The 27324-nt window shown below is 40.2% G+C and overlaps 1 protein-coding gene across 9 annotated transcripts in view; it reads right to left on the bottom strand.

Moving 5' to 3' along the window:
- TMEM87B (transmembrane protein 87B) overlaps window positions 1-27324 on the bottom strand; it is a 92876-nt gene that overhangs the window by 57311 nt on the left and 8241 nt on the right. For all 9 annotated transcript variants that reach the window (XR_010317982.1, XR_010317983.1, XM_064268836.1 and 6 more), the window contains exons 3-4: window positions 21388-21479; window positions 398-532 (exon numbers count right to left, since the gene is read on the bottom strand). Coding sequence is in view for 7 of the 9 variants with exons in the window: in XM_064268836.1 (XP_064124906.1) it covers window positions 398-532; window positions 21388-21479 (227 nt within the window). In the remaining 2 variants the exon portion in view is untranslated. The remainder of the gene's footprint in view (window positions 1-397; window positions 533-21387; window positions 21480-27324) is intronic.

Raw genomic sequence — 27324 nt, forward strand, 5'->3', positions numbered from 1 at the left:
GAAAGCACATAAATGAAGAGAGGGTGTTCCAGTGTGTTAAATGCTGATAAGTCAAGTAAGGTGAGCACTGAGAACAGACCACTGGATTTAACACGAAGGTCACTGGCGATCTTGACCAGAGCTGTTGTGTTCGAATGGTAGGGGCAAAAGAGTGACTGGACTGGATATAACACAAGGATTCTGAAAGAGGTACAAAGAAATGGAATAATGGTGCCAGTATCTTACTTATTATATACTACCATACATACACACATACACGAAAACTTAAGTTCACCTAAAAATTTAAAAAATTAAGCATCATTCTTTATAAAAACACTGATAAAACAGAATTTAAGTTGATTTGCAGTCGCTGAGAATAAAATAAACTTTATTTTAACATGACAAGGCGGATACTCACAGTCAATGAGGGAAACACCTGTAAATCACTGTTGCAATCTAAGTTTTCATTTTTTGTTGTCCAACAATCGACATTCTTGAAATAATGACCACAGAAGTCTTCATCAACACTGAGTTCACGTTTTTTTGACAGCTCCTACCCAAGGCAAAATTCTGTTAATATTTATCTCTATACTTCTTATCCAAGAAGATAAATAAAACTTAATATCTAAACAACAAACTCTGTTCAGTGTAGAGCACTAGAAAATATACAGTAGAATGAAATTGCAAAAGGAAAACAGTTTTGAATATAATTACAAATATAACTGAGGTAATCATAATATTTTTACCATTCCAATGTGTTCAGGTACAGTAATAGATAATATAATCTTACAGTAATAAAAATAATTAACATACTATCACAAGGAAATGATTCAAGAGAAATAAAACATACTTTACCCTGTGGTTACTTCTACTTTAACCCATGTAAAAGAGATTTTACAGAGAAAGAAAGCAGCAATTGACTACAGGGAAAGATAAACCAAACACTTAGATAAATCCCCAAGTTTAACATAAAGCAAAGGTGGCTAACCCAAGTGAGTGCAAGAGAAACACTAATATTACACATCAACAATTTGTCCTTGTATGCCCTGGAGTTAATTCTGATTCATAGCGACTCTACTGGACAGGGCAAAACTGACCACAGGGCCTCCCAGCTTACAATCTTTACAGAAGCAGATTGCCAGGATATGTTGATTTTCATATGTCTGTCAAGATCACCCACAGAATCTCTGGTGGGTTTGAACAGCTGACCTTTCAATTAGCCATCAAGTGTTTAATCATTGTACCACCAAGGTTCCCCTCCTATCCTAGAGCCAATGAATAAATCACACTCTTCATGGCAGCTCCCAGTCATGAAGAAAAGGGTATGTTGGGCCCCACTAGTCAAATATGGGACAATATGACAGAATAAACAAATAAATAGCAATAAATTATAATCCATATAAAAAACCAAACCCACTGCCATCAAGTCAAACTCAACTCATAGCAACCCTGCAGGACAGAGGAGATACGGTATCCAAGGACTGGCTGGTGGATTCAAACTGCCGACCTTTTGGTTAGCAGCCTGAGCTGTGCGCCACCAGGGCTCCATATATACATAAAAAAATAAAAAGTAAAAATCATGCATGCAGGCTGATGATGGATCGACTGCTCAGTAGGACAGAAGGGAAAGCTCATCCTTATAGTAGAAGAAAATATGGAATTAGGAAATCACCACCTAGCTATCATCATGATAATAACTGATTCAGCAGGCAAGAATCATCAAAAGGTGTTAACAAGTGGGTGAAGGCTTGATTAAAAAAAAAACAAAACAGGTATTTACATAGTTTCAAAAGTATCTCCTCACAAGTTGTTTTTAATTACAAATAGAAAAGTAGTAACTTTACAGTATAGAAACCTGACAGGTATCTCTTTAACCAACTGATCAAGGAAGGGTAAATGAGACAAACCAGTATTCCACAGTAGTCCTACCAAAAATGTATAACCTGAATCAAATCATGAGGAAATACCAAGAATAATCAAACAGAAGGACACTTTGCAAAATAGGTAGCTTGTATACTTCAAAAACATCAATATCAGAAAAGACCAAAAACAAAAAAAAGTGGTAGACACATCCCAGGCAACTAAAGGCAGTTAAAACAAAACACAACGTCATGGAAATAAACGAAAGGGCCGGACATGCTAGACTGGATTTTGTACCAGAAACAAACTGCTATAAAGAACACTACTAAGACAATCAGCAAAATTTTAATAAAGCCTGATATAAGATAATGGTATTGTATTAATGTTGAATTTCCTGAATTTGAAACTGTAGTGGGTAATTTAAGTGAACATCCTTGTTCTTAGGAAAAATACCGAGGCAGGGCCAAGACTGAGGAATACCCAGACGCTTCCTGCGATCCCTCTTACAACAAAGACCCCAAAAAAGAAATGAAACGATGACATTTAAGACAAGCTAGCCGTCCTGAACATCAAAGGCAAAGTTAGAAAATGGACTAAGCAGCAGGGGGAGGGAGAGACGGATCAGAAGCGGAGAGGAGTTGCCGGACCTGAATCGCTGGGATCCCTCAGGCACCATTCCTGGGAGCGGCTGCGGCAGGCTGGTAGTAATGTTTGGCCGCAGTTTCCTCAGGCAGTAGCCAGCCACACAGCCTACTCACACCTCCGGACCCAGAGAAGAACGGTACTCTCAGCAAAAGCTAAGTACCTGCATGTATTTTACCGTGCCCCACCCCCCCATCCCCAAGCCAGCTTCAGAGGCTGTTCATTTCCCTGGGCCTGAGATAGGCACTGTTGAGCCCCCAGAGCCATCCTTCCAGCCTTGGAGTAGGATTAAATTCACAACTGGGGAAAAGATAATTCGCAAGCTCTACTAAGTGGGGGAGCTCAGGAGAGAAGCGGCTCCTGTCCAGGCATAAATGGTCCATGGACTTTGAATACCTTTCACCCCTGCATGGACCTGTGTGGGCCTATTTCAGGAGAACAGGCCCTTGTTGGCAGGCTGCAACCATTTCATCTGTGCAGTGAAGAGGTGGGTGTTTGATATTTGACACTGCTTTGCCTATTAAACAGGGTCCTCACCTACCCACATCAGGGGCGTAAGGACTGGTGGCTCCACTCAGGTCACCTAGCCACATGCAACAGGGGTCCAGGGATAATTGGTACCTCCCAGTCCTTACAACCAAAAGCACTGGGTGTCCATGGTCCGTCTGCAAAACCCACCCACCTGTACGCTCTAAAGAACAGGCACACACTTTCCTCACAGACACCTGGGGGACTGTTGTCAGCCCCTTGCCTTGTTCAGAGCGTGACCCCCTGCTGCAATCAGATGCCGGTACCTACACCAATCACCCCTGGGCCTCTAAGACTGGAGGACTGAGCCTGTACCACACACTTGATGATCAGCTACCTGGACACCTGAGCTGAATTCATACAAGAAAAGTGAATGGACTCCTAGACTTATATACCTGGTAACACCTCTAGCCATCTGGTGACAGGACATCAGAGCTTCAAAGGCAAAAATAATCAAGCTAGCTCACTCAAGCAACCCATTTGGGCACATCAAGACAAAACAAAGCAAGAAGCTAGGATTCAGTAAGCAAACATAAAATAAACTAATACAATAACTTATAGATGGCTGGGAGACAACAGTCAATATCAAGTCACATAAAGAAACAGACCATGATTGCCTCAACAAGCTCTCAAAACAAAGAATCAATGGCTCTTCTGGATGAAGGTGCCTTCCTGGAATTACCAGATGCAGAATTCAAAAGATTAATATAGAGAACTCTTCAAGACATCAGGAACGAGATTAGGAAGGAGATCAGGCAATATTTAGAACAAGCCAAGGAACACACAAAGTAGCTGAAGAAATTAAAAAGGTTATTCAAGAACATAATGAAAAATTTAATAAGCTGCAAGAGTCCATAGAAACAGCAATTAGAAATTCAGAAGATTAACAATAAAATTAGAGAATCAGACAACTCAACAGAAAGTCAAAGGAGTAGAATTGAGCAAGTAGAAGGCAGAATTGGTGACCCTGAAGGTAAAGCACTTGGCACCAATGTATTTGAAGAAAAATCAGATAAAAGAATTTTAAAAAAATGAAGAAACCGTAAGAATCATGTGGGACTCTATCAAGAGAAATAACCTATGAGTGATTGGAGTACCAGAACAGGGAGGAACAACAGAAAATACGGAGAGAATTGTTGAAGATTTGCTGGCAGAAAACTTCTCTGATATCGTGAAAGATGAGAAGGTATCTATCCAAGATGCTCATCGAACCCACATAAGGTAGATTTTAAAAGGAAAAACATACTGAAGTGTTTAATGTGAAGGGGTAAAATACAGAGATAAAGTCAAAAGGCAGTATCAATGTAATTGGCACCTTTTGCTTCAAATGGAAAGACAACACGAATGAAAATATGGAGGCAGCAGTCCAAGATAGTGGAGTAATCAGATGCTTCATAACATCCCTCTTATAACAAAGACCGGAGAAAACAAGTAAATCTGACATACATGACAATTCTGGAATCCTCAGCATCAAAGACAAGGCTGAAAAAACGGACCGAGCACCAAGCAAATGAGAGACAGTATAAAAACAGCAGACACAGAGAATTACAGATTGCCAGCGCCCTGCTAGCCCAACCTCCAAGTGTGGCCATAATGAGAGAAAGAAAGCAGTGTTCCCAGCTGAAACCCCATTACCTGGTACAGCCAAGCAGGAGGGACTCCGCACTTACGTGCAGAGCCAGGCAGGGGTGCTTCCCATCCTGCAAAAGTGCATCGCCCCACCCACCATACCCACCACAGTCCCTGTGTTGGAGGCCCACAGGCCTTGGGCCCCCCTCCTCACCCATTCCCCCTATCTCCAAGCAATCGCAGTCTGGCAGCACCCACCACCGACCTACCCCCTAATCCAGGATCCCAGAGACTGAAGTCAGCCACCCCTTCACTCAGTCACTCACTTGGGGGACCCATGGGACTGCAGCACTTCCTACTCCTTCCAGTCACCTGTGCCAGGGGCCTGCAGGCCCTTGGTGCCTGCCACTCCCTTCAGCCACCCACACCAGGGGGCCTTAGGGCCAGTGGTGCCCCCTACTCCCCCTGGCCACCTGCGCCAGGGGGCCTAAGGGCCAGTGGTGCCTCCCACTCCATCCAGCCACCCACACCAGAGGCCTGAGGGCCAGCAATACCTCCAACACCCTCCAGCCACCTCTGTCAAGGGCCCGAAGACCAGTTGCACAACGCCCCCCGAAATGTGCTGTAGTGAATAGGGACATGCTCTCCAACCAGGCACCCATGGACAGGTAAAATCCTGCCTTGTCTAGGCCCCTGCCTTGCCCCACCTCCCTGTAACCAGAGGCTTATGTCCACTCTGAGCAATCCCACACAGCCCTACCTGCCCAGAACTGTAGGTAAGAGCTTCCACACTACCCACCCAGTGACCGATGACCCAGGTACCCTTGTCCCAACCACTCAGCAATAGACAGAGCACACCCAAAACACCCAACCCAGCGACCAGAGAGAATGACCCCAGCATCCATGGCCAGGTGACCGGCCAGACAGATACATCACCTCACCAGAAATGACAGCTACACCCTCAGCAGCTCCGCAAGACCAGCAAACAGACTTGTGCTCACACACCCAGTCGCGGCTCCACCCACCCAGAGATAGGAGGAGAGAGCTTCAAGGCAGCAAGATCAGCAACCAGAGTAGCACAAACACCTAGCCTACTTGGATATATCAAAACAAACCTCAGGACACAGGAAACATACATTAAAAATAAATACAATAACTTCTTGATGCCTCAGAGACAACAGACAATATCAAATCACATAAAGAAGAAGGACAAGATGGCACCCGCAGGTGACCAAAATAAAGAACCAGAAAACCTTCCAGAGGAAGAAATGGCAATGGAACTACCTGCTAAGGAACTCACAAGACTAATATACAGCGTTCTTCAAGAAACCAAGAAAAACAAACAAAAACAAGGAAAATATAGGCAAAATCAAGGAAAACACAAACCAATAGAATAACTCAGGAAAATACAAGAACAAAATGACAAAACAGACAATTAAAAACCATACAAAAACGGCTACTAGAAATCCGAAAGATTAATGACAAAATTTCAGAAACGCAGAAGCAACAAAAGAATATAGGAGCAGAACTGCAACAGTGGAAAACAAAATGTGAGAATCTGAAGACAAATCCCTTCACACCAATTTGAGAAAAATCAGAAAAAAGAACTAAGAAAAATGACGAAAGCCTAAGAATCATGTGGGACACTATCAAGAGGAAAAATTTACACGACTAGACTTCCAAAACAGGGAGAGGCAACAGAAAACACAGAATTGTGAAGATTTGCTAACAGAAATATCATGAAAGATGAGAAGATACCCAAGAAGCTCAACAACTATACACAAAAACTAATTCAAAATAGATCAAACACCTAAATATAAAATGAAAAACTATAAAGATCATGGAAGAAAAATAAGATCAACACTAGGAACCCTAATACATGGCATAAATGGAAACAAATCATAATTAACAATACACTAACACCAGAAGATAAGCTAGATAAATAGGGATCATCTAAAAATTAAACATGCTCATCAAAAGACTTCGCCAAAAGTATAAATAGAGAACCTACAGACTGGGAAAAATTTTGGGCCATGACATGTCCAATAAAGGTCTAAACTCTAAAATCTGTAAGAAAATCAACACTTCTACAATAAAAAGACAAATAATCCAATTAAAAAACGGGCGAAGTATATAAACAGACACTTCACCAAAAAGACATTCAGGCAGATAACAGACACATGAGGAAATGCTCATAATAACAGGCCATTAGAGAAATGGAAATCAAAACTACAATGAGATACCAACTCACCCTGATATTACTTGCATGAATCAAAAAAAACAAAAAATAACAAATGTTGGAGAGGTTGTGGGGAGACTGGATCTCTTATGCACTGCCAGTGGAAATGCAAAATGGCTCAACCATTTGGAAAGCAATATGGCACCTCCTAGTTGTTGTTGCTGTTGTTAGGTGCCATCAAGTCAGTTCCGACTCATAGTGACACTTTGTAAACACAATGAAACACTGCCCAGTCCTGTGCCATCCTCATGATCATTGTTACACTTGAGCCCATTGTTGCAGCCACTGTGTCAATCCATCGCCTTGAGGGTCTTCTTTTTACTGACTCGACTCCGAAGGCAACAGGTTTAGTTTTTTTTTCTACTTTACCAAGCATGACATCCTTCTCCAGGGACTCATCCCTCCTGATAACATGTCCAAATTACTTGAGACAAAATCTCATCATCCTTGCTTCTAAGGAGCATTCTGGCTGTACTTCTTCCAAGACAGATTTGTTCATTCTTTTGGCAGTCCATGGTGTAGTCAACATTCTTCCACAACTCAAAGTAGTCAATTCTACTTTGGACTTCCTTATTCACTGTACAGCTTTCACATGTATATGAGGTGACTGAAAACACCATGGCTTGGGTCAGGCGTGCCTGAGTACTCAAAATGACATCTGTACTTTCTAACACTTTTTAATACTTTCTAACACTTTTGCAACAGATTTGCCCAATGCAATGCGTTGTTTGACTTCCTGACTGCTGTTTCCATGGATACCGACTGTGAATCCAAGTAAAATGAAATCCTTGACAACGTCAACATTTTCTTTATTTATCTTGATGTTGTTAACTGATCCAGTTGTGAGGATTTTTGTTTTCTATATATTGAGGTGTAATCCACATTGAAGGCTGTAGTCTTTGATGTTCATCAGTAAGTCCTTCAAGTTCTCTTCACTTTAAGCAAGCAAGGTTGTGTCATCTACATAATGTAGGTTGTTAACAATTCTTCCTCCAATCCTAATGCCTCATTTTTCTTCACGTAGTCCAACTTCTCAGATTATTTGCTCAGCACACACACTGAATAAGTATGGTGAAAGGATACAACTCTGACGCACACCTTTCCTGACTTTAAACCATACAGTACCCCCTTGTTCTCTTCGAATGACTGCCTCTTGATCTATGTACAGGTTCCCCATGAGCACAATGAAGTGTTCTGGAATTTCCATTCTTCGCAACTTTATCCACAGTTTATGTCCATGTAGTCAAATGCCTCCGCACAGGCAATAAAACACAGGTAAACATCTTTCTGGTATTCTCTGCTTTCAGCCAGGATCCCCATGACATCAGCAACGATGTCGCTCATTCCATGACCCCTCTGAACTTGGCTTGAACTTCTGGCAGCTCCCTGTCAAGGTACAGCTGCAATCATTTTTGAATGTTCTTCAATAAAATTTTACTTGTGTGTGATATGATATTGTTCAATAATTTTTGAATTCTGTTGATCACCTGTCTTTGTAACAGGTACAAATATGGATCTCTTCCATGTGACTGGCCAGGTAGCTGTCTTCCAAACTCCTTGGCACAGACAAGTGAGCACTTCCAGTGCTGCATCTATTTGTTCATCTCAATTGATATTCTCTCAATTCCTGGAGGCTTGTTTTTCACCAATGTCTTCAGTGCGCCCTGAATATGTTCCTTCAGTACCGTCAGTTCTTGATCATATGCTACCTCCTGAAATGATTAAACCCTGACCAATTCTTTTTGGTACAGTGGCTGTGTATTCATTCCTTCCATCTTCTTTTGATGCTTCCTGCATTGTTCAGTATTTTGCACACAGAATCTTTCACTACTGCAATTTGAGGCTTGAATTTTTTCTTCAGTTCTTTCAGCTTAAGAAATGCTGAGGGTGTTCTTCCCTTCTGGTTTTCTAACTCCAGGTCTTTGCATTTGTCATTATAATACTTTGTCTTCTTGAGCTGCCCTTTGAAATCTGTTTGGCTCTTTCGCCTCACCGTTTCTCATGCTTGCTTTAACTCTGGTGGAGTAGTGGATAAGTGCTACCGCTCCTAACCAAGAGGCTGGCTGTTCGAACCTGCCAGGTGCTCCTTGGAAACTCTATCAGGTAGTTCTGCTCTGTCCTATAGGGTTGCTATGAGTCAGAATCGACTAGACAGCAGTGGGTTTGGGTGGGTTTTGCTTTAACTATTCTACGTTCAAGAGTAAGCTTCAGAGTCTCTTTTGACATTCATTTTGTTCTTTTCTTTCTTTCTTGTCTTTTTAACGTCCTCTTGCTTTCTTCATATATAATGTCCTTGATGTTGTTCTACGACTCCTCTGGTCTGCGGTCATTAGTGTTCAATGTGTCATATCTATTCTTGAGATGGTCTCTAAATTCAAGTGGGTTACACTCAAGGTTGTACTTCGGCTCTTGTGGACTTGGTCTAATTTTCTTAACCTTCAACTTGAACTTGCACATGAGCAATTAATGGTCTGTTCCACCATGGACCCCTGGCCTTGTTCTGAGTGATGATATTGAGCTTCTCTATCATCACTTTCCAGAGATGTAGCCATTTGATTCCTGTGTATTCCACATGGTGAGGTCCACATGTATAATTGCCATTTATTTGTTGAAAAAAGGTATTTACAATGAAGAAGTCACTGGTCTTGTAAAATTCTATCCTGCACTCTCAGCATCACTTGTATCGCCAAAACCATATTTTCCAACTACCAATCCTTCTGTGTTTCCAACTTTTGCATTCCAATCACCAGTAATTATGAATGCATCTTGAACGCATGTTCAATCAATTTCAGACTGCAGAAGTTGGTAAAAATCTTCAATTTCTTCGTCTTTGGCCTTAGTGGTTGGTGCATAAATTTCAATAATAGTCATATTAACTGATCTTCCTTGTAGGCGTATGGATATTATCCTATCACTGATAGGGCTGTACATCAGGATAGGTCTTGAAATGTTCTTTTTGATGATGAATGCAACGCCGTTCCTTCTCAATCTGTCATTTCTGGCATAGCAGACCATATGATGTTTGATTAAAAATGGCCAATCCAATGCAGCTCACTAATGCCTATGATATCGATGTTTATACATTCCATTTCATTTTTGACAATTTTCTTAGATTCATACTTCGCACATTTCACATTCCAATTATTAATGGATGTTTGCAGCTGTTACTTCTCATTTTAAGTCATACCCCATCAATAAATGAAGGTCCCCAAAACTTAATTCCATCCACGTCATTAGGGTCAACTCTACTTGGAGGTGGCAGCTCTTCCTATCTTTTGAGTGCCTTCCAACCTGAGGGACTCATCTTCCAGCACTGTATCAGACACTGTGCCTTTAAAAGTTAGAAATTCCACATGATGCAGCAATCTCACTCCTAGGACTATATCCTAGAGAAAGAAAAGCCATTACACGAATAGAAATATGCCCACACATGTTCACTGCAGAATTACTCACAACAGCAAAAAGATGAAAACAACTTAAGTGCCCTTCAACAGATGAATGGATAAACTATGGTGCACACACACAATGGAATTCCTATGCTACAACACTAAAGAACAATGATGAATCTGCAAAACATCTCACAACATAGATGAATCTCAAGGGCATTATGCTGAGTGAAATATGTCAATCACAAAAAGACAAATACAGTATGAGACCACTATTATAAAAACTCATGAAAAGGTTTCCACACAGGAAGAAACAATCTTTGATAGTTATGAGGGAGAGGAGTGGTAGGGAGGGAAAAAAACTAACCAGATATTAGGTAAGTGGTAACTTTGGTGAAGGGTAAGACAGTATACAATACTGTGGAAGTCTGCACAACCTGACCAGGGCAAAGTAACAGAAGCTTTACAGACATATCCAAAAGCCCTGAGGGACTGAGTTACTGGGCTAAAGGCTGGGGATCCTAGTTTCAGGGGACATGTAGCTCAACTGGCATAACACATTCTATAAAGAAAATGTTCTACATCTGACTGTGGTGAGTAGCTTCTGGGGTCTTAAAAGCCTGCAAGTAGCCATCTAAGACACATCTACTGGTCCCATCCTGGCGAAGAAAACCAAAGACACAAGGGAAAGATTAGTCCAAAGGACTGACGGACCACAAATATCACAACCTCCCACAAACCTAGGCCAGAACAACTATATGATGCCCAGTTACCTCCACTGAGTACTATGGCAGGGATGAAAATTGAACTTCCTGCACACGCCAGGACTAAAATATAGAACAAAATTCAAATTTACCAAAAAAAGACCAGGCTTGCTGGTCTGACAGGGACTGAAAAATTCCCAAGAGTATGGCCCCCAGACACCCTTTTCAACTCAGTACTGAAGTCATTCCTGAGGTTCACCCTTCAGTCGAAGATTAGACAGGTCTATAGGGCCAACAATAATACATGTGAGGAATGTGCTTCATAGTTCAATGAAACTAATGGGCACACCAGCCCAAAAGCAAAGACGAGAAGGTAGGAAAGGACAGGAAAACTGGACAAATGGAAACAGGGAACCCGAGGTGGAGAAAGGGAGAGTGCTAAGACATCACGGGGTTGGCAACCAATGTTACAAAACAATTTGTGTATTAACTTTAATGAGAAACTAATTTGCTCTGTAAACTTTCACCTAAAAACTAAAGAAACCAAACCCGTTGACGTCGAGTCCATTCCAACTCATAACAACCCTACAGGACAGAGCAGAACTGCTTCATACCGTTTCCAAGGAGTGCCTGATGGATTCCAATTGCCGACCTTTTGCTTAGCAGCCAAGCTCTTATCCACTACACCACCAGGGTGTCCAAAGCCCAATTAAAAAAATAATTAATTAGCACCAGTACACAGGCCTGAAAAAAAACAGAAGCTCAATGAATCCATACAGGACAGACCAAAAGAGAAAGTCACCAAGACATATAATTAAACTTGTCAAAACCAAAGACAAAGAAAGAATACTGATAGCAGCTCAGGAAAAGTCACCTACAAAGGGGAATGAATAAGACTAGTCTTTGATTACTCAGTAGGAACCATGCAGACAAGAAGGCCAAGTAATGACATACACAAAAAACTGCCAACCAAGAGTTATATATCCGGCAAAACTGCCTCTCAAATATGATGTGAAATTAGGACATTTCAAGGTAAACAGAAATTAAGGGAACTTGTAACAACCAGACCAAATTTAAAAGAAATATTAAAGAGAGAATGTCAGAAAAAGAACCAAAACATCAGACAACAACCTGAGATTAGGATAAAGGATAATATGAGCCGGATACCAACCCAGATAAAGAATTCTCAAAAATAAAACAAAGCTAGAAGATTGAAAACAGGGAACCAGAGATGTCAATCTGTAAATGACAACAAGGTCGAAACAAAAAACATGGAATAAACAGTGTAGTTATAGAACCTTCATCGATGGCACTGGGTTTTTTTTTTTTTTTTAATGGAGGTGAAATAAAGGTGGTATCAAGGGAAAAAAATCTGTCTTAAACTTAAGAAAATAAAAGTATATTTCAAGGTAACCTCAAAGAAAGTTAACAAACCTACTCATCGAAATAAAAAGAAAAACAAAGACTCAGTAAACACAAAACCAACAACAACGAAAGAAATGAAAAGAAAATCCACAAACAAACTCAGTGTGGAACAATAAGCAGAACAAAGAAGTCATCAACACCAAAATAAGACTACAACAAAATGACAGAAGTAAACTCATACCTATCGATAATTACACAGAATGTAAATGGATTAAAAAAACATGACCCATCTATATGCTGTCTACAAGAGACACACCTCAGACACAAAGACATAAACAGCAACCAAAAAAGTGCAGGAGTAGCAATATTACAAAAAAAAAAAGAATTTTTTTTTTTTGCAATATTAATCTCTGATAAAATACTTTAAGGCAAAATCCACCATACAAGACAAGTACAAGAACCATCACCATCAAGTTAATTCCAACTCACGGTGACCCTATAGGACAGGGTAGAGCTGCACACCAGGTATGAAAGGATGGTTCAACATTAGAAAATCAATTTTTGTAACCCACCACATAAATAAAACAATAATATGATCATTTCGATTGATGATGAAAAGGCATTTGATAAAGTCCAGCACCTTTCCTGATAAAAACTCTCAGCAAAATAGGAATACAAGACAAATTCCTCAATATAATAAAGGCATGTATACCAAGAACAAACAAAAACCAAACCCAGTGCCATTGAGTCGATTCCGATTCACAGCAACCCTGTAGGACAGAGTAGAACTGCCCCACAGGGTTTCCAAGGAGCGCCTGGCAGATTCAAACTGCCAACCCTTTGGTTAGCAGCCGTAGCACTTAACCACTACGCCACCAGGGTTTCCATACAAAACCAAGAGCCAACAATATTCTCAATGGAGAGAAAATGAAAAGCATTCCCCTTGAGAATGGGAACCAGACAAGGATGCCCTTAACCACCACTCTTATTCAACATTGTGCTGAAAGCCCTAGATAGACCAGTAAGGCAAGAAAAAGAAATTGGTAAGGAAGAAATATAACTATTCCTATCTGCAGATGATATGATTCTATATATAAAAAACCCCAAAGATTCTACAAGAAAGCTACTGGAATACAAGGATTCGGCAAAGTAGCAGGATACAAGATCAGCATACAAAAATCAGTTGGATTCCTCTACACCAACAAAGAGAACTTCAAAAAGGAAATCAGGAAAACAATACCATTTACAAAAGCCTCCCAAAAGAGAAAATACTTAAGAATAAATCTAACTAAGGACATAAAACACCTATACCAAAAAAAAAAAAAAAAACTACAAAATACTAGTGCAAGAAACCAAAAGACATCTACATAAATGGAAAAACACACCACGCTCATGGAAAAGACTCAATATTGTGAAAATGTCAATACCACCCAAAGCAATCTACAGATATAATTCAATCCTGATCCAAATTCCAATAGCATTCTTTAATGAGATGGAAAAATTAATCACCAACTTTATATGGAAAGGATAAGAAAAGTATTACTAAAGAAGAACAAAGTAGGAGGCCTCACACTACCTGATCTCAGAACTTACTATACAGACATGGTAGTCAAAACAGCCTGGTACTGGTACAACAACCGAGATAAACACCAATGGAACAGAATTGAGGACCCAGAAGTAAAGTCATGCACCTAATGACAGCTAAACTTCAACAAAGGGTGGAAGTTCATTAAATGGGCAAGACAAAGTCTCTTTAACAAATGGTGCTGCCAAAATCGCACATCCATTTGCAGAAAAATGAATCAAGAGCCATATCTCACACCATACACAAAAACTAACTCAAAATAGATCAAAGATCTAAATGTAAAACCTAAAAGTATAAAGATCCTGGAAGACAAAATAGGGACAACACTAAGTGCCCCAATATACAGCATAAATAGAATACCAAAAAAAAAATAGAATACCAAGCATAGATAAAAATGCACAAACAGCTCAAGATAAACCAGATAACTGGGATCTCCTAAAAATTAAACACTTATATACTCATCAGACTTCACCAAAAGAGTAAAAAGAGAACCTACTGACTGGGAAAAAATTTTTGACTATGACATATTTGACAAGGGTCTAATCTCTAAAATTTATAGAAAACTTTAACACCTCAACAACAAAAAGACAAACAACCCAATTAAAAAATGGACAAAGAATATGAACAGATACTTCACCAAAGAAGATATTCAGGCAGCTACTTAACACAAGAAGAGATGCTCTCAAATCATTAGCCATTAAAGACATGCAAATCAAAACTACGAGATCCCATCTCATGCCAGCAATAACGGCCCTGATCAAAAAACCAGAAAACAACAAATGTTGGAGAGGTTGTGGGGAGATGGGAACTCTTATACACTGCTGATAGGAATGCAAAATGATACAATCACTATGGAGAATGGTATGGCATTTCCTTAAAAAGCTAGAAATAGAAATACCATATAATCCAGCAATTCTACTCCTAGGTATATAACCTAGAGAGGTAAGAGCCGTGACAAGAACAGACATATGCACGCCCATGTTCTCTGCAGCATTATTCACACTAGCAAGAAGACAGAAACAACCTAAGTGCCCATCAACAGACGAACGGATAAACAAACTGTGGAACATACACACAATGCAATGCTACCCAATGATAAATAATAATGATAACTCCATGGAACATCTCACAACATGGAGGACATTATGCTAAGTGAAATAATAACAAAGGAGAAATAGTCTGTGAGACCCCTATTATATACAGTTGAGAAAAGGTTCACACACAGAAAGAAACATTTTTTCATGGTTACCAAGGATGAGTGGGGGACTGAGGAAAATCACTAACTACAGAGTAGACAAGTGTTAACCCTGGTGGAGGGAAAGGCAGTACACAATATAGGGGAAGTCAGCACAACATGACCAAGGCAAGGGAACACACTGAGAGGTACGCAAGAATAAAAGGCAATGACGGTAAATACTTTAACATATACAATCCTGCAACAACAGTAATAATGAACAATAATTTATGAGTGGATACAGAGGTAGATATGTATGCTGAACAGATCTAGAATGGTGTATGGGAATACACCCATTTGCATACATAGGTTTGGCTAGGGATATTTCTACATATGTATTTGTATGTACAGGAAACCCTGGTGGTGTAGTGGTTAAGTGCTACGGCTGCTAACCAAGAGGTGGGTTTTATTTGTATGTACTGCATCTATGTTCATATATATAACAGACCACACACAAGGCACAGTCACAAAAACATTCCGGACATAACCAAACACCTCAAGAGACTGAGGACCATAGTCTCAGGGGACATCTAAGTCAACTGGCATAACATAGTTTATACATAGTTCTGTCAGTTTGTCATACTGTGGGGGCTTGCATGTTGCTGTGATGCTGGAAGCTATGCCACCTGTATTCAGATACCAGCAGGGTTACCCATGGAGGACAGGTTTCAGCTGAGTTTCCAGACTAAGACTAGGAAGAAGGACCCAGCAGTCTACTTCTGAAAAGAATTAGCCAGTGAAAACCTTCTGACTAGGAATGGAACACTGTCTGATATACTGCCGGAAGATGAGCCCCCAGGTTGGAAGGCACTCAAAAGACAAGTGGGGAAGAGCTGCCTCCTCAAAATAGAGTCAACCTTAATGGCGTGGATGCAGTAAAGCTTTCGGGACCTTAATTTGCTGATGTAGCATGACTCTAAATGAGAAGAAACAGCTGCAAACATCCATTAATAACCAGCATGTGAAATGTACGAAGTATGAACCTAGAAAAACGTCAAAAATGAAATGGAATGCATAAACATCGATATCCTAGGCATTAGTGAGCTGAAATGGATTCGTATTGGCCACTTTGAATCGGACAATCATATAACCTACTGTGACTGGAAAGACAACTTGAAGAGGAATGGTGTTGCATTCATTGTCAAAAAAAACATTTCAAGGTCTATCCTGAAGTACAGCGCTGTCAGTGAGGATAACATCCACCCGCCTACAAGGAAGACCAGTTAATACTACTATTATTCAAATTTATGCACCAACCACTAAGGCAAAGATGAAGAAATTGAAGATTTTTATCAGCTTTTGCAGTCTGAAATAACCGAACATGCAACCAGGATGCACTGATAATCACCGGTAACTAGAAATACTAAAGTTGAAAACAAATAAGGAGAATCGGTAGTTGGAAAATATGGGTCTTGGTGACACAAACAATGCTAGAGGTTGAATGACAGAATTTTTGCAAGACCAATGACTTCTTCATTGCAAATACCTTCTTTCACCAACATAAATGGCGACTATACACATGGACCGCACCACATGGAATATGCAGGAATCAAATTGACTGTATCTGTGGAAAGAGACGATGGAAAAGCTCAATATCATCAGTCAGAACAAGGCCAGGGGGTGGCTGTGGAACAGACCATCAATTGCTCATCTGCAAGTTCAAGCTGAAACTGAAGAAAATCAGAGCAAGTCCACGAGAGCCAAAATACAAACTTGTGTATATCCCACCCGAATTTAGAGATCATCTCAAGAATAGATTTGACGTGCTGAACACTAATGACCAAAGACCAGATGAGTTGTGGGATGTCATCAAGGACATCATACATGAAGAAATCAAGAGGTCGCTTAAAACACAGGAAAGAAAGAAAAGACCAAGGTGGATGTCAGAAGAGGCTCTGAAACTTGCTCTCCAACGTTGATCAGCTAAAGCAAAAGGAAGAAATGATGAAGTAAAAGAACTGAACAGAAGATGTCAAAGGGCAGCTCGAGAAGACAAAGTATCATAATGGCAGATGCAAAGAGCCGGAGATAGAAAACCAAAAGGGAAGAACATGCTCAGCGTTTCTCAAGCTGAAGGAACTGAAGAAAAAATTCTAGCCTCGAGTTGCAATAGTGAAGGATTCTATGGGGAAAATACTAAATGACATAGAAAGCGTCAAAACAAGACAGAAGGAATACACAGAGTCATTATATCAAAAAGAATTAGTCAACATTCAACCATTTCAAGAGGTGGCATATGATCAGGAACCCATAGTGCTGAAGGAAGAAGTCCAAGCTGCACTGAAGGCACTGGTGAAAAACAAGGCTCCAGGAATTGACGGAATATCAGTTGAGATGTTTCAACAAATGGATGCAGCGCTGGAAGTGCTCACTTGTCTATGCCAAGAAATATGGAAGACAGCTTCCTGGCCAACCGAATGGAAGAGATCCATATTTATACCTATTCCCAAGAAAGTTGATCTATCCGAATGTGGAAACTATCAAACAATATCATTAATATTACACACAAGCAAAATTTTGCTGAAGATCATTCAAAAGCAGCTGCTGCAGTGTATCAACAGGGTACTGCCAGAAATTCAGGCTGGATTCAGAAGAGGACATGGAACCAGGGATATCATTACTAACGTCAGATGGATCCTGGCTAAAAACAAGGAATACCAGGAGGATGTTTACCTGTGTTTTATTGACTATGCAAAGGCATTCGACTGTGTGGATCCTAACAAATTATGGGTAACACTGCAAAGAATGGGAATTCTGGAACACTTAACTGTGCTCATGAGTAACCTGTACATAGATCAAGAGGCAGCTGTTCAGACAGAACAAGGGACTACTGAGTGGTTTAAAGTTAGGAAAGGAGTGCATCAGCATTGTATTCTTTCACCATACCTATGCAACCTACATGCTGAGCAAATAATCCAAGATGCTGGATTATATGAAGAAGAATGTGGCATCAGGATTGGAGGAAGACTCATTAACAACCTGCATTATGCAGATGACACAACCTTGCTTGCTGAAAGTGAAGAGGATTTGAGGCACTTACTGATGAAGATCAAACACCACGGCCTTCAGTATGGATTACACCTCAACATAAAACAAAAATCCTCACAACTGGACCAATAAGCAATATCATGATAAACAGAGAAAGACTGAAGTTGTCAAGCACTTCATTTTACTTGGATCCACAATCAACAGCCATGGAAACAGCAGACAAAAAAATCAAAAGACGCGTTGCATTGGGCAAATCTGCTGCAAAGGATTTGTTTAAAGTGTTGAAAAGCAAAGATTTCACCTGGAAGATTAAAGTGCACCTGACCCAAGCCATGGTATTTTCAATAGCATCCTATGCATGTGAAAGCTGGACAACGAAGAAGAAGACTGAAGAAGAATCGACACCTTTGAATTGTGGTGTTGGCGAAGAATATTGAATATACCGTGGACTGCCAAAAGAACGAACAAATCTGTCCTGGAAGAAGTACAGCCAGAATGCTCCTTAGAAGCAGGGATGGAGAGACTGCGTCTTACATACTTTGGACTTGTTGTCAGGAGGGATCAGTCCCCGGTGAAGGACACCATGCTTGGTAAAGTACAGGCTCAGTGGAAAAGAGAAGACCCTCAACGAGATGGACTGACACAGTGGCTGCAATAATAGGCTCAAGCATAACAACAATTGTAAGGGTGGTGCGGGCCCGGGCAGTGTTTTTTTCTGTTGTGCATAGGGTTGCCACGAGTCGGACTGGACTCTACGGTGCCTAAGAACAACAACAACAGTTCATAAAGACAAGGTTCTACTAAGTAGTGTCTGAGGTCTTAAAAGCTTGTGACTGAAGATACAACTATTGGTCTCTTTCCCTCCGGAGCAAAGGAGAGTGAAGAAAACCAAACACTCAAGGACACAATTAGTCCAAAGGACTAATGGACCACAGGAACCACAGCCTCCACTAGCCTCAGACCAGAAGTAGATGGTGCCCAGCTACCACTACTGACTGCTCTGACCAGGATCACAGAAGATCCCAGTTAGAGTGGGAAAAAAATGTAGAAAAAAACTCAAATTCATAAAAAGGACTAGCTTTACTGCTTCAAGAGAGACTGGAGGAACTGCAGAACTACACCCCTTAGACACCCTTTAACTTGGAACTGAAGCCATTCCCAGATATCACCTTTCAGCCAAATAGACAGGCCTATAAAATAAACAACACCCAGGAGGAAAGTGTTCCTTAGAACAATCATTTATATGAGACCAAAAGGGCAACATATGCCCATAAACAAGGATGAGAAGGCAGGAAGGGGCAGGAAAATTGGACAAATGGAAATGGGGAACTCATGGTGGTAATAGGAAGAGTGCTGACACATTATGGGACTGCAACCAATGTCATAGAACAATTTGTGTATAACTACTGAACGGGAAACTAATTTGCTCTGTACACCTTCACCTAAAGCGCACACACACACACAAAAGATGGAGAAGATACAGAGTCACGGTACCGAAAAGAACTGGTCAATGTTCAACCATTTCAGGAGGTAGCATATGATCGAGAACCAATGGTACTGAAGGAAGAAGACCAAGCTGAGCTGAAGGAATTGGCAAAAACAGGGCTCCAGGAACTGATGGCATACCAACTGAGATGTTTCAACAAAAAACAGATGCAACACTGGAAGTGCTCACTCGTGACAAAACAACCAACTGGCAACTGACTGAAAAATATACTTACACGTGCCCATTCTAAAGAAAGGTGATCCAACAGAATGCAGAAATTATCGATGTCATTAATATCACATGCAAATCAAGTTATGCTGAAAATCATTCAAAAGGGGTTGAAGCAGTACACTGACAAGGAACTGCCAGAAATTCAAGCTGGATTCAGAAGAGGATGTAGAATGAAGGCTATCATTGCTGATGTCAGATAAATCTTGGCTGAAAACAGACAATACCAGGAAGATGTTTACCTGTGTTTTATTGACTATCCAAAGGCATTTGACTGTATGGATTGTAACAAATTATGGATAACATTGTAGAGAATGGGAATTCTGGAACACCTAATTGTGCTCATGCGGAACCTACATGTAGAGTAAGAGGCAGTTGTTCAAACAAAACAAGGGGATACTTCATGGTTTAAAATCAGGAAAGGTGTATGTCAGGGTTGTATCCTTCCACCATACTTAATCTGTATGCTGAGCAAATAATCCGAGAAGCTGGATTATGAAGAAAGATGCAGCATCAGGACTGGAGGAAGGGTCATTAACAATCTGCGATATGCAGATAACACAACCTTGCTTGCTAAAAACAAAGAGGACTTGGAGCCACTTACTGCTAAAGATCAAACACTACAGCCTTCAGTATGGATTATACCTTAATATAAAGAAAACAAAAATCCTCACAACTGGACCAATGAGTAGTATCATGATAAATGGAGAAAAGACTGAAGCTGTCAAGGATTTCACTTTACTTGGATCCACAATCAATGCCCACTGAAGCGGCAGTCAAACAATCAAATGACATACCGCATTGGCTGACCTCTTTAAAGTGTCAAAAAGCAAAGATGTCACCCTGAGGACTAAGGTTCGCATGATTCAAGCCATGGCATTTTCAACTGCCTCATATGCATGTGAAAGCTGGACAATGAATAAAGAAGACCAACCAAGAACTGATGCATTTGAATTATGGTGCTGGCAAAGAATAGTGAATACTGAATAAAGAATACTGAATGGACTGCCAGAAAAGTGAATAGATCCATCTTGGAAGAAGCACAGCCAGAATGCTCCTGAGAAGCAAGCACGGAGACACTTCGTCTCATATACTTTAGATATGTTATCTGGAGAGTCTAGTCCCTGGAGAAAGACATCAGGCTTGGTAAAGTAGAGGGTCAACGAAACAGAGGAAGACCCTCAGTAAGATGGAATGACAGTGTGGCTGCAACAATGGGCTCAAACATAGCAACTGTAAGGATGGCCCAGGACCAGACAGTGTTTTGTTCTGTTGTACAAAGGGCTGCTGTGAGTAGGAACTGACTCAAGGGCACCTAATAACAACAACATAGTCCTTGTATCAATGGCTCCTACATGTCTTATTTCAATACTCATTAACATTTTTCGTAAGACACTAATGAGAAAACTAAAAGGCTGCTATTCTCAGAAAGCATATACTTTGATTTACTGCCTTAAGTCCCAAAATAAATCAGTGGCATTTCTAAAACTACAATGTATGTTTCCAGCCTCCTCCCTAATGAGCTAATACAACTTTGTACTTACAATATTTCTTTCATAGCTTTACATACATTAAAGATTTGTGATTTACTTACTTCCAGCTCAGAATATTGATTGTGACAGGTATGATACTTCAAATACCATTCTATGGTAAACTTCACAGGCCCGGAACAACTGAATGACTTAACTGTTTAGAAAAAGAAAAGTCTCATTTTACATTGATAATATATATATTCTAGTATGAACTTGAGGTTTCAAGAATACAATTTAAAGTAGGTTACTTTTTTTTTTTTACTTTAATGTAACAATATTACTTAATTTCTCCAAATAGTCACTGCAAAATGAGACAGATAAACTCATGAAGTCATTATAGTTAACCGAAAGTTGTTGTAACACTATTCATTTCCTCTATGTATTAAGGCCAATTCTAAAATCAACTAAGAAGTAGCCTAATACGCTGAGCCATGCTTATTTCACTCTAAGATGTTCTCTTCACTCACTTATTCACTCAAGAAATAGTGAGTGAGCATCCCCATTGCCAGGAAGGGATACAACAGTAAACAAGAACAATCCTTGTCCTTGACTTACGAGGTGGTTGCAGGGCAGGGCAAGCGGGGGGGAGGTTCACAGGACTGAGAATTAAAGAGACACTTTCAATAGAATAAGGGCCATGACAGGAGCTGAAAACAGGGAACACTGGGCAGGACACCTAATACAGTGTAGGGGAGCATGAACAACCCTTAAAAAATTCGTAAAAGTTATCTGATGGGTTAAAGTAAAATAATAAGACATTAAAACATCTGTAATATACGTAGAAAATATATGGCAAAACCACCACACAGAATGGGAATGAGAAAAGAAAGTTTACTGTTAAAAGGTTCATACACGTGTCCAGTTGCTGTTGAGTCACATCTGACTCGTGGTGACCCCATGTGTGTAAGAGTAGAACTGTGCTCCACAGAGTTTTCAATGGCTCATTTTTTAGATGTAGATCTCCAGGTCTTTCTCCTGAGGCACCTCTGGGTGGACTGGAACCTCCAAGCTTTCAGTTAGCAGCCAAGTGCATTAACTGTTTGCATCACTCAAAGGCTCCCATATACGTGACCCGTTACCATGAAGGCAATTCTGACTCATAGCAACTCTACAGGACAGAGAAGGACTGCCCCATAGAGTTTCCAAGGAGCACCTGGTAGATTCAAACTGCCAATCTTTTGGTTAGCAGCTGTAGCTCTTAACCACTGTGCCACCAGGGTTTCCCATACATGTGAAGAGGTATAATAATATTTGAAGGTAGGCTATAAGGTGCTGTAGAGTTTACAACTAGCTTTACCCAAAGAATTTCGTCTTTGTCTTTGGTTCCTGGGAGATAACCTTTAAATCCTTGAAATTTCTCAAATGACTGGAATCTTTGTTATGCTAGGAGGTGATCTGGGTGGGGGGTGATCAGGCCAAAAAGACTACCTCATGATATCAGGGAAGGTGGGACGACTTGATCAATTATGATTATGTAGTAAGGTCCTGGTAAAAGCTCTGAACAGGGAAGCTTCACGGGCTTCCCGGTTGGTAAAAGACATGGATACCTGTGGGAGGGTAGCATGTCCCAAAAGAACATGCGAAGTCCACGCTGCAAACCCTCTCAGCCTTGTCCTAAGCATCTCTTCATTTATATCCTTTCTGCTTTAATAAAACTGTAATCATACAGATAGCACTTTGCATGAGTTCTTGAGTAGTTCCAGTGAATGTTCAAACCCAAGAAAGTAGTGGGACCCAGCAGGTCAGAAGCGGGTGGATGGGAACCCCCGAGCTTATGGCTGGTATCCCGAGGGGGTAGAGGGAACCTCTGAATTTTTAGTCAGCAGGTTGAAAGTGAGGGGAGCCTGGGGACTCCCAAGATTGCAGTTGGTGTCTGAGGTCTTGGGCAGATGTGGCAGTGTGCAAGGCTGTGCCCTTTAACTTGTGAGGTCTGGCCTAGCTCCGGTGGTCAGGGTAAGAGGAAGAAGTGCTGCTTGTGGAGCTGGTGTCAGAAGAGAAGTGGAACAAAAAGTAACAGAACTGACAACAGACTGCAATAGATCTTTACACTTTGGGGTCAAAAGTGGGAATTAATTTGATTTTCCACACAATGCCTAATTAAAAACTATTCCCCAAAGAAAACACCAAACCTACACGGCTCCTGGAATTCACTCATGTGTCCTGCCAAACTTTTAGGGATGAAATAGTACCAGAACTACACAACCTATCTCAGAAAACAGAGTAGGAAATATTTCCCAACTCATTTTATGAAGCTAGCATTAGCCTGATAACACAAAGATATCACAAGAAAACTACAAAGTAATATCCCTCATAGACAGAGATACAAAAATTCTTAGCAAAATATTAGAGGATAAATTCAGCAATATGTAAAAAGGATACTACACCATCGTTGTTTTTGTTAGGAGCACCAAGTCTGTTCGATTCATAGTGACCCTACATACAACAGAACAAAACGCTGCCCGATCCTGCACCACCCTCACAATTACCTATGAGTCAGAATTGACTCCATGGCAAAAGGTTTGGGGTTTTGGGAAATAAATGGAAAAAATGATGAACCTAAAAGAGCTGAACAGAAGATTTCAAAGGGCAGCTCAAAAAGGCAAGGTAAAGTATTATGATGAAATATGCAAAAACCTGGAGTCAGTAAACCAAAAGAGTGAATCATGATCGTGGTTTCCCAAGCTGAAAGAAATGAAGAGAAAATTCAGGTCTTGAGTTGCAATATTGAAGGATTCTATGGGTAAAAATTTGAATAACACAGGAAGCATCAAAAACAGATGGAAGGAGAGCTGTAAACTTTCATCTATCGTACAATTAAAAAAAAAAGATGGAAGGAATATACAGAATTACTGAATCGAGAAGAAATGGTTGAAGTGCAACCATTTCAAGAGGTACCACATGATCAGGAACTGCTGGCACTGAAGGAAGAAGCTAAAGCTGCACTGAAGGCACTGAAAGAAAACAAAGTTCCTGGAAGTAACAAACAGCAACTGATATGTTAGTATCACTGTCTTGATTCTAACCCCCACCATTAGGCGGATCTTTAAAAAATTTTATTTTTAAAAAAACTTGAATTAAAAAAAAATCAAATTCTTAAAAAATTTTATTTTTAAAATTTTGATTTTTTAAAATCAAATTCTGGGCAATATCACAACAGATCCAACTGAAATAAAAAAGATCATAACAGAATACTATGAAAAATTGTACTCCAACAAATTTGAAAACCTAGAGGAAATGGACACATTTCTAGAAACACACTACCTACCCTAAACTAACACAAACTGAGGTAGAAAAACTAAATAAACCCAAACAAAATAAGAAACTGAAAAGGTAATTAAAAAAAAAAAAAAACTCTCAACAAAAAAAAAGCCCTGCCCCAGAAGGCTTCACTGGAGAATTCTACCAAACTTTCAGAAAAGATTTAACACCAGTACTACTAAAGGTATTTCAGAACATAGAAAAGGAAGGAATACTCCCAAACTCATTCTATGAAGTCAGTATAACCCTAATACCAAAGCCAAGCAAACACACCACAAAAAAAGAAAATTACAGACCCATATCCCCCAAGAATATAGACACAAAAATCTTCAACAAAATTCTAGCCAATAGAGTTCAACAACATATCAAAAAAATAATTCATCAGAGACAGAAAGGGCCACATGAACCAGAGACCTGCATTATCCTGAGACCAGAAGAACTATTTGGTGCCCGGCCACAATCGATGACTGCCCTGACAGGGAGCACAATAGAGAATCCCTGAGGGAGCAGGAGATCAGTGGGATGCAGACCCCAAATTCTCATAAAAAGACCATACTTAATGGTCTGACTGTGACTAGAGGAATCCCGGCAGGCATGGTCCCCAAACCTTCTGTTGGCCCAGGACAGGAACCATTCCCGAAGACAACTCATCAGGCATGGAAGGGACTGGACAGTGGGTAGGAGAGAGATGCTGAAGAAGAGTGAGCTAATTATATCAGGTGGACACTTAAGACTGTGTTGGCATCTCCTGTCTGGAGGGGGGATGGGAGGATAGAGAGAGTTGGAAGCTGGCAAAATTGTCATGAAAGGAGAGACTGGAAGGGCTGACTCATTAGGGGGACAGCAAGTGGGAGTACGGAGTAAGATGTATATAAACTTATATGTGACAGACTGACTTGATTTGTAAACGTTCACTTGAAGCTCAATAAAAGTTAAAAAAAAAAAAAAAAAGATACCAAAGGAAATTATCCTGTATTGTAAGTAGATAAGAAAGAGATTATATGGTATTAAACGAGAGTTTGTCAAAGAAAAAAAAAATAATAATAATTCATCATGACCAAGTGGGATTCATACCAGGTATGCAAGAATTGTTCAACATTAGAAAATCAATTTAATCCATCACACAAATAAAAGATAAGAACCACTTGATCTTATCAAGTGATGCAGAAAAGGCATCTGACAAAGTCTAATTACCGATTTCTGATAAAAACACTCAGCAAAATAGGAATAGAAGGGAAATTCCTCAACATAATAAAGGACATTTATACAAAGCCACTAGCCAACATCATCCTAAATGGAGAGAGACTGAAAACATTCCCCTTGGGAATGAGAACCAGACAAAAAACAAAAAAAAAAAACACACTGCCGTCGAGTCGATTCTGACTCATAGCGACCATATAGGACAGAGTAGAACTGCCCCATAGAGTTTCCAAGGAGCACCTGGTGGATTCGAACTGCTGACCTCTTGGTTAGCAGCCGTAGCACTTAACCACTATGCCACCAAGGTTTCCAGAACCAGACAAGGATGCCCTTTATCACCACTCTTATTCAACACTGTGCTGGAGGTCCTGGCCAGAGCAATGAGGCAAGAAAAAGAAATAAAGGGCATCCAAATTGGTAAGGAAGAAGTAAAAATATCCCTATTCACAGGTGATATGATCTTACACACAGAAAACCCCAAAAGAATCCACAAGAAAACTACCACAACTAATGCAATATTTTAGCAAAGTATCAAGATAAAAGGTAAACATACAAAAGTCAATTGGAGTCCTCTATACCAACAGAGAGAACTTTGAAAAGGAGATCACCAAATCAATACCATTTATAAAAGCCCCCATGAAGATAAAGTACTTAGGAATAAATCTAACCAGAGACGGAAAAGACCTATACAAAGAAAACTACAAAACAACATTGCAAGAAACCAAAAGACCTACATAAATGGAAAAACATACCATGGACAGGAAGACTCAACATTGTGAAAATGTCAGTTCTACCCAAAGCGATCTACAGATACAGTGCAATCCCGACCCAAATTCCAACAGCATTTTTTAATGAGATGGAGAAACAAATCACCAACTTCATATGGAAAGGGAAGAGGCCCCAGACAACTAAAGCATTACTGAAGAACAACAGCAAAGTGGAAGGCCTCACACTACCTGATTTTAGAACCTATTATACAAACACAGTAATAAAAACACCCTGGTACTGGTACAACAATAGACACATAGTCCAATGGAACAGAATTGAGAACCCAGACATAAATCCATCCACCTATGAGCAGAGGATATTTGGCAAAGGCCCAAATTCCATTAAATGGGGGAAAAAACAAGTCTCTTTTAACAAATGGTGCTGGCATAACCCATCTGTAAAAAAATGAAACAGGACCCATACCTCACAGCCATACACAAAAACTAACTCAAAATGGATCAAAGACATGAATATAAAATCCAAACCAATAAAGATCATGGGAGAAAAAATAGGAACAAAGCCAGAAGCCCTAATACATGGGATAAATAGTATACAAACCATAACTCACGATGCACAAATAACAGAAGAGAAACTAGGTAACTGGGAGCTGCTAAAAATCAAACACTCATGTTCATCAAAAGACTTCACCAAAAGAGTAAAAAGACAGCCTACAGACAGGGAAAAAATTTTTGGCTAGGACATATCCGATGACCAGGGTCTAATCTCTAAAATCTACAAGATACTGCAACACCTCAATAACAGAAAGACAAATA

Source organism: Loxodonta africana, chromosome 15, assembly GCF_030014295.1.
Source record: "Loxodonta africana isolate mLoxAfr1 chromosome 15, mLoxAfr1.hap2, whole genome shotgun sequence".
In the NCBI taxonomy this organism is placed as follows: Eukaryota; Metazoa; Chordata; class Mammalia; order Proboscidea; family Elephantidae; genus Loxodonta; species Loxodonta africana.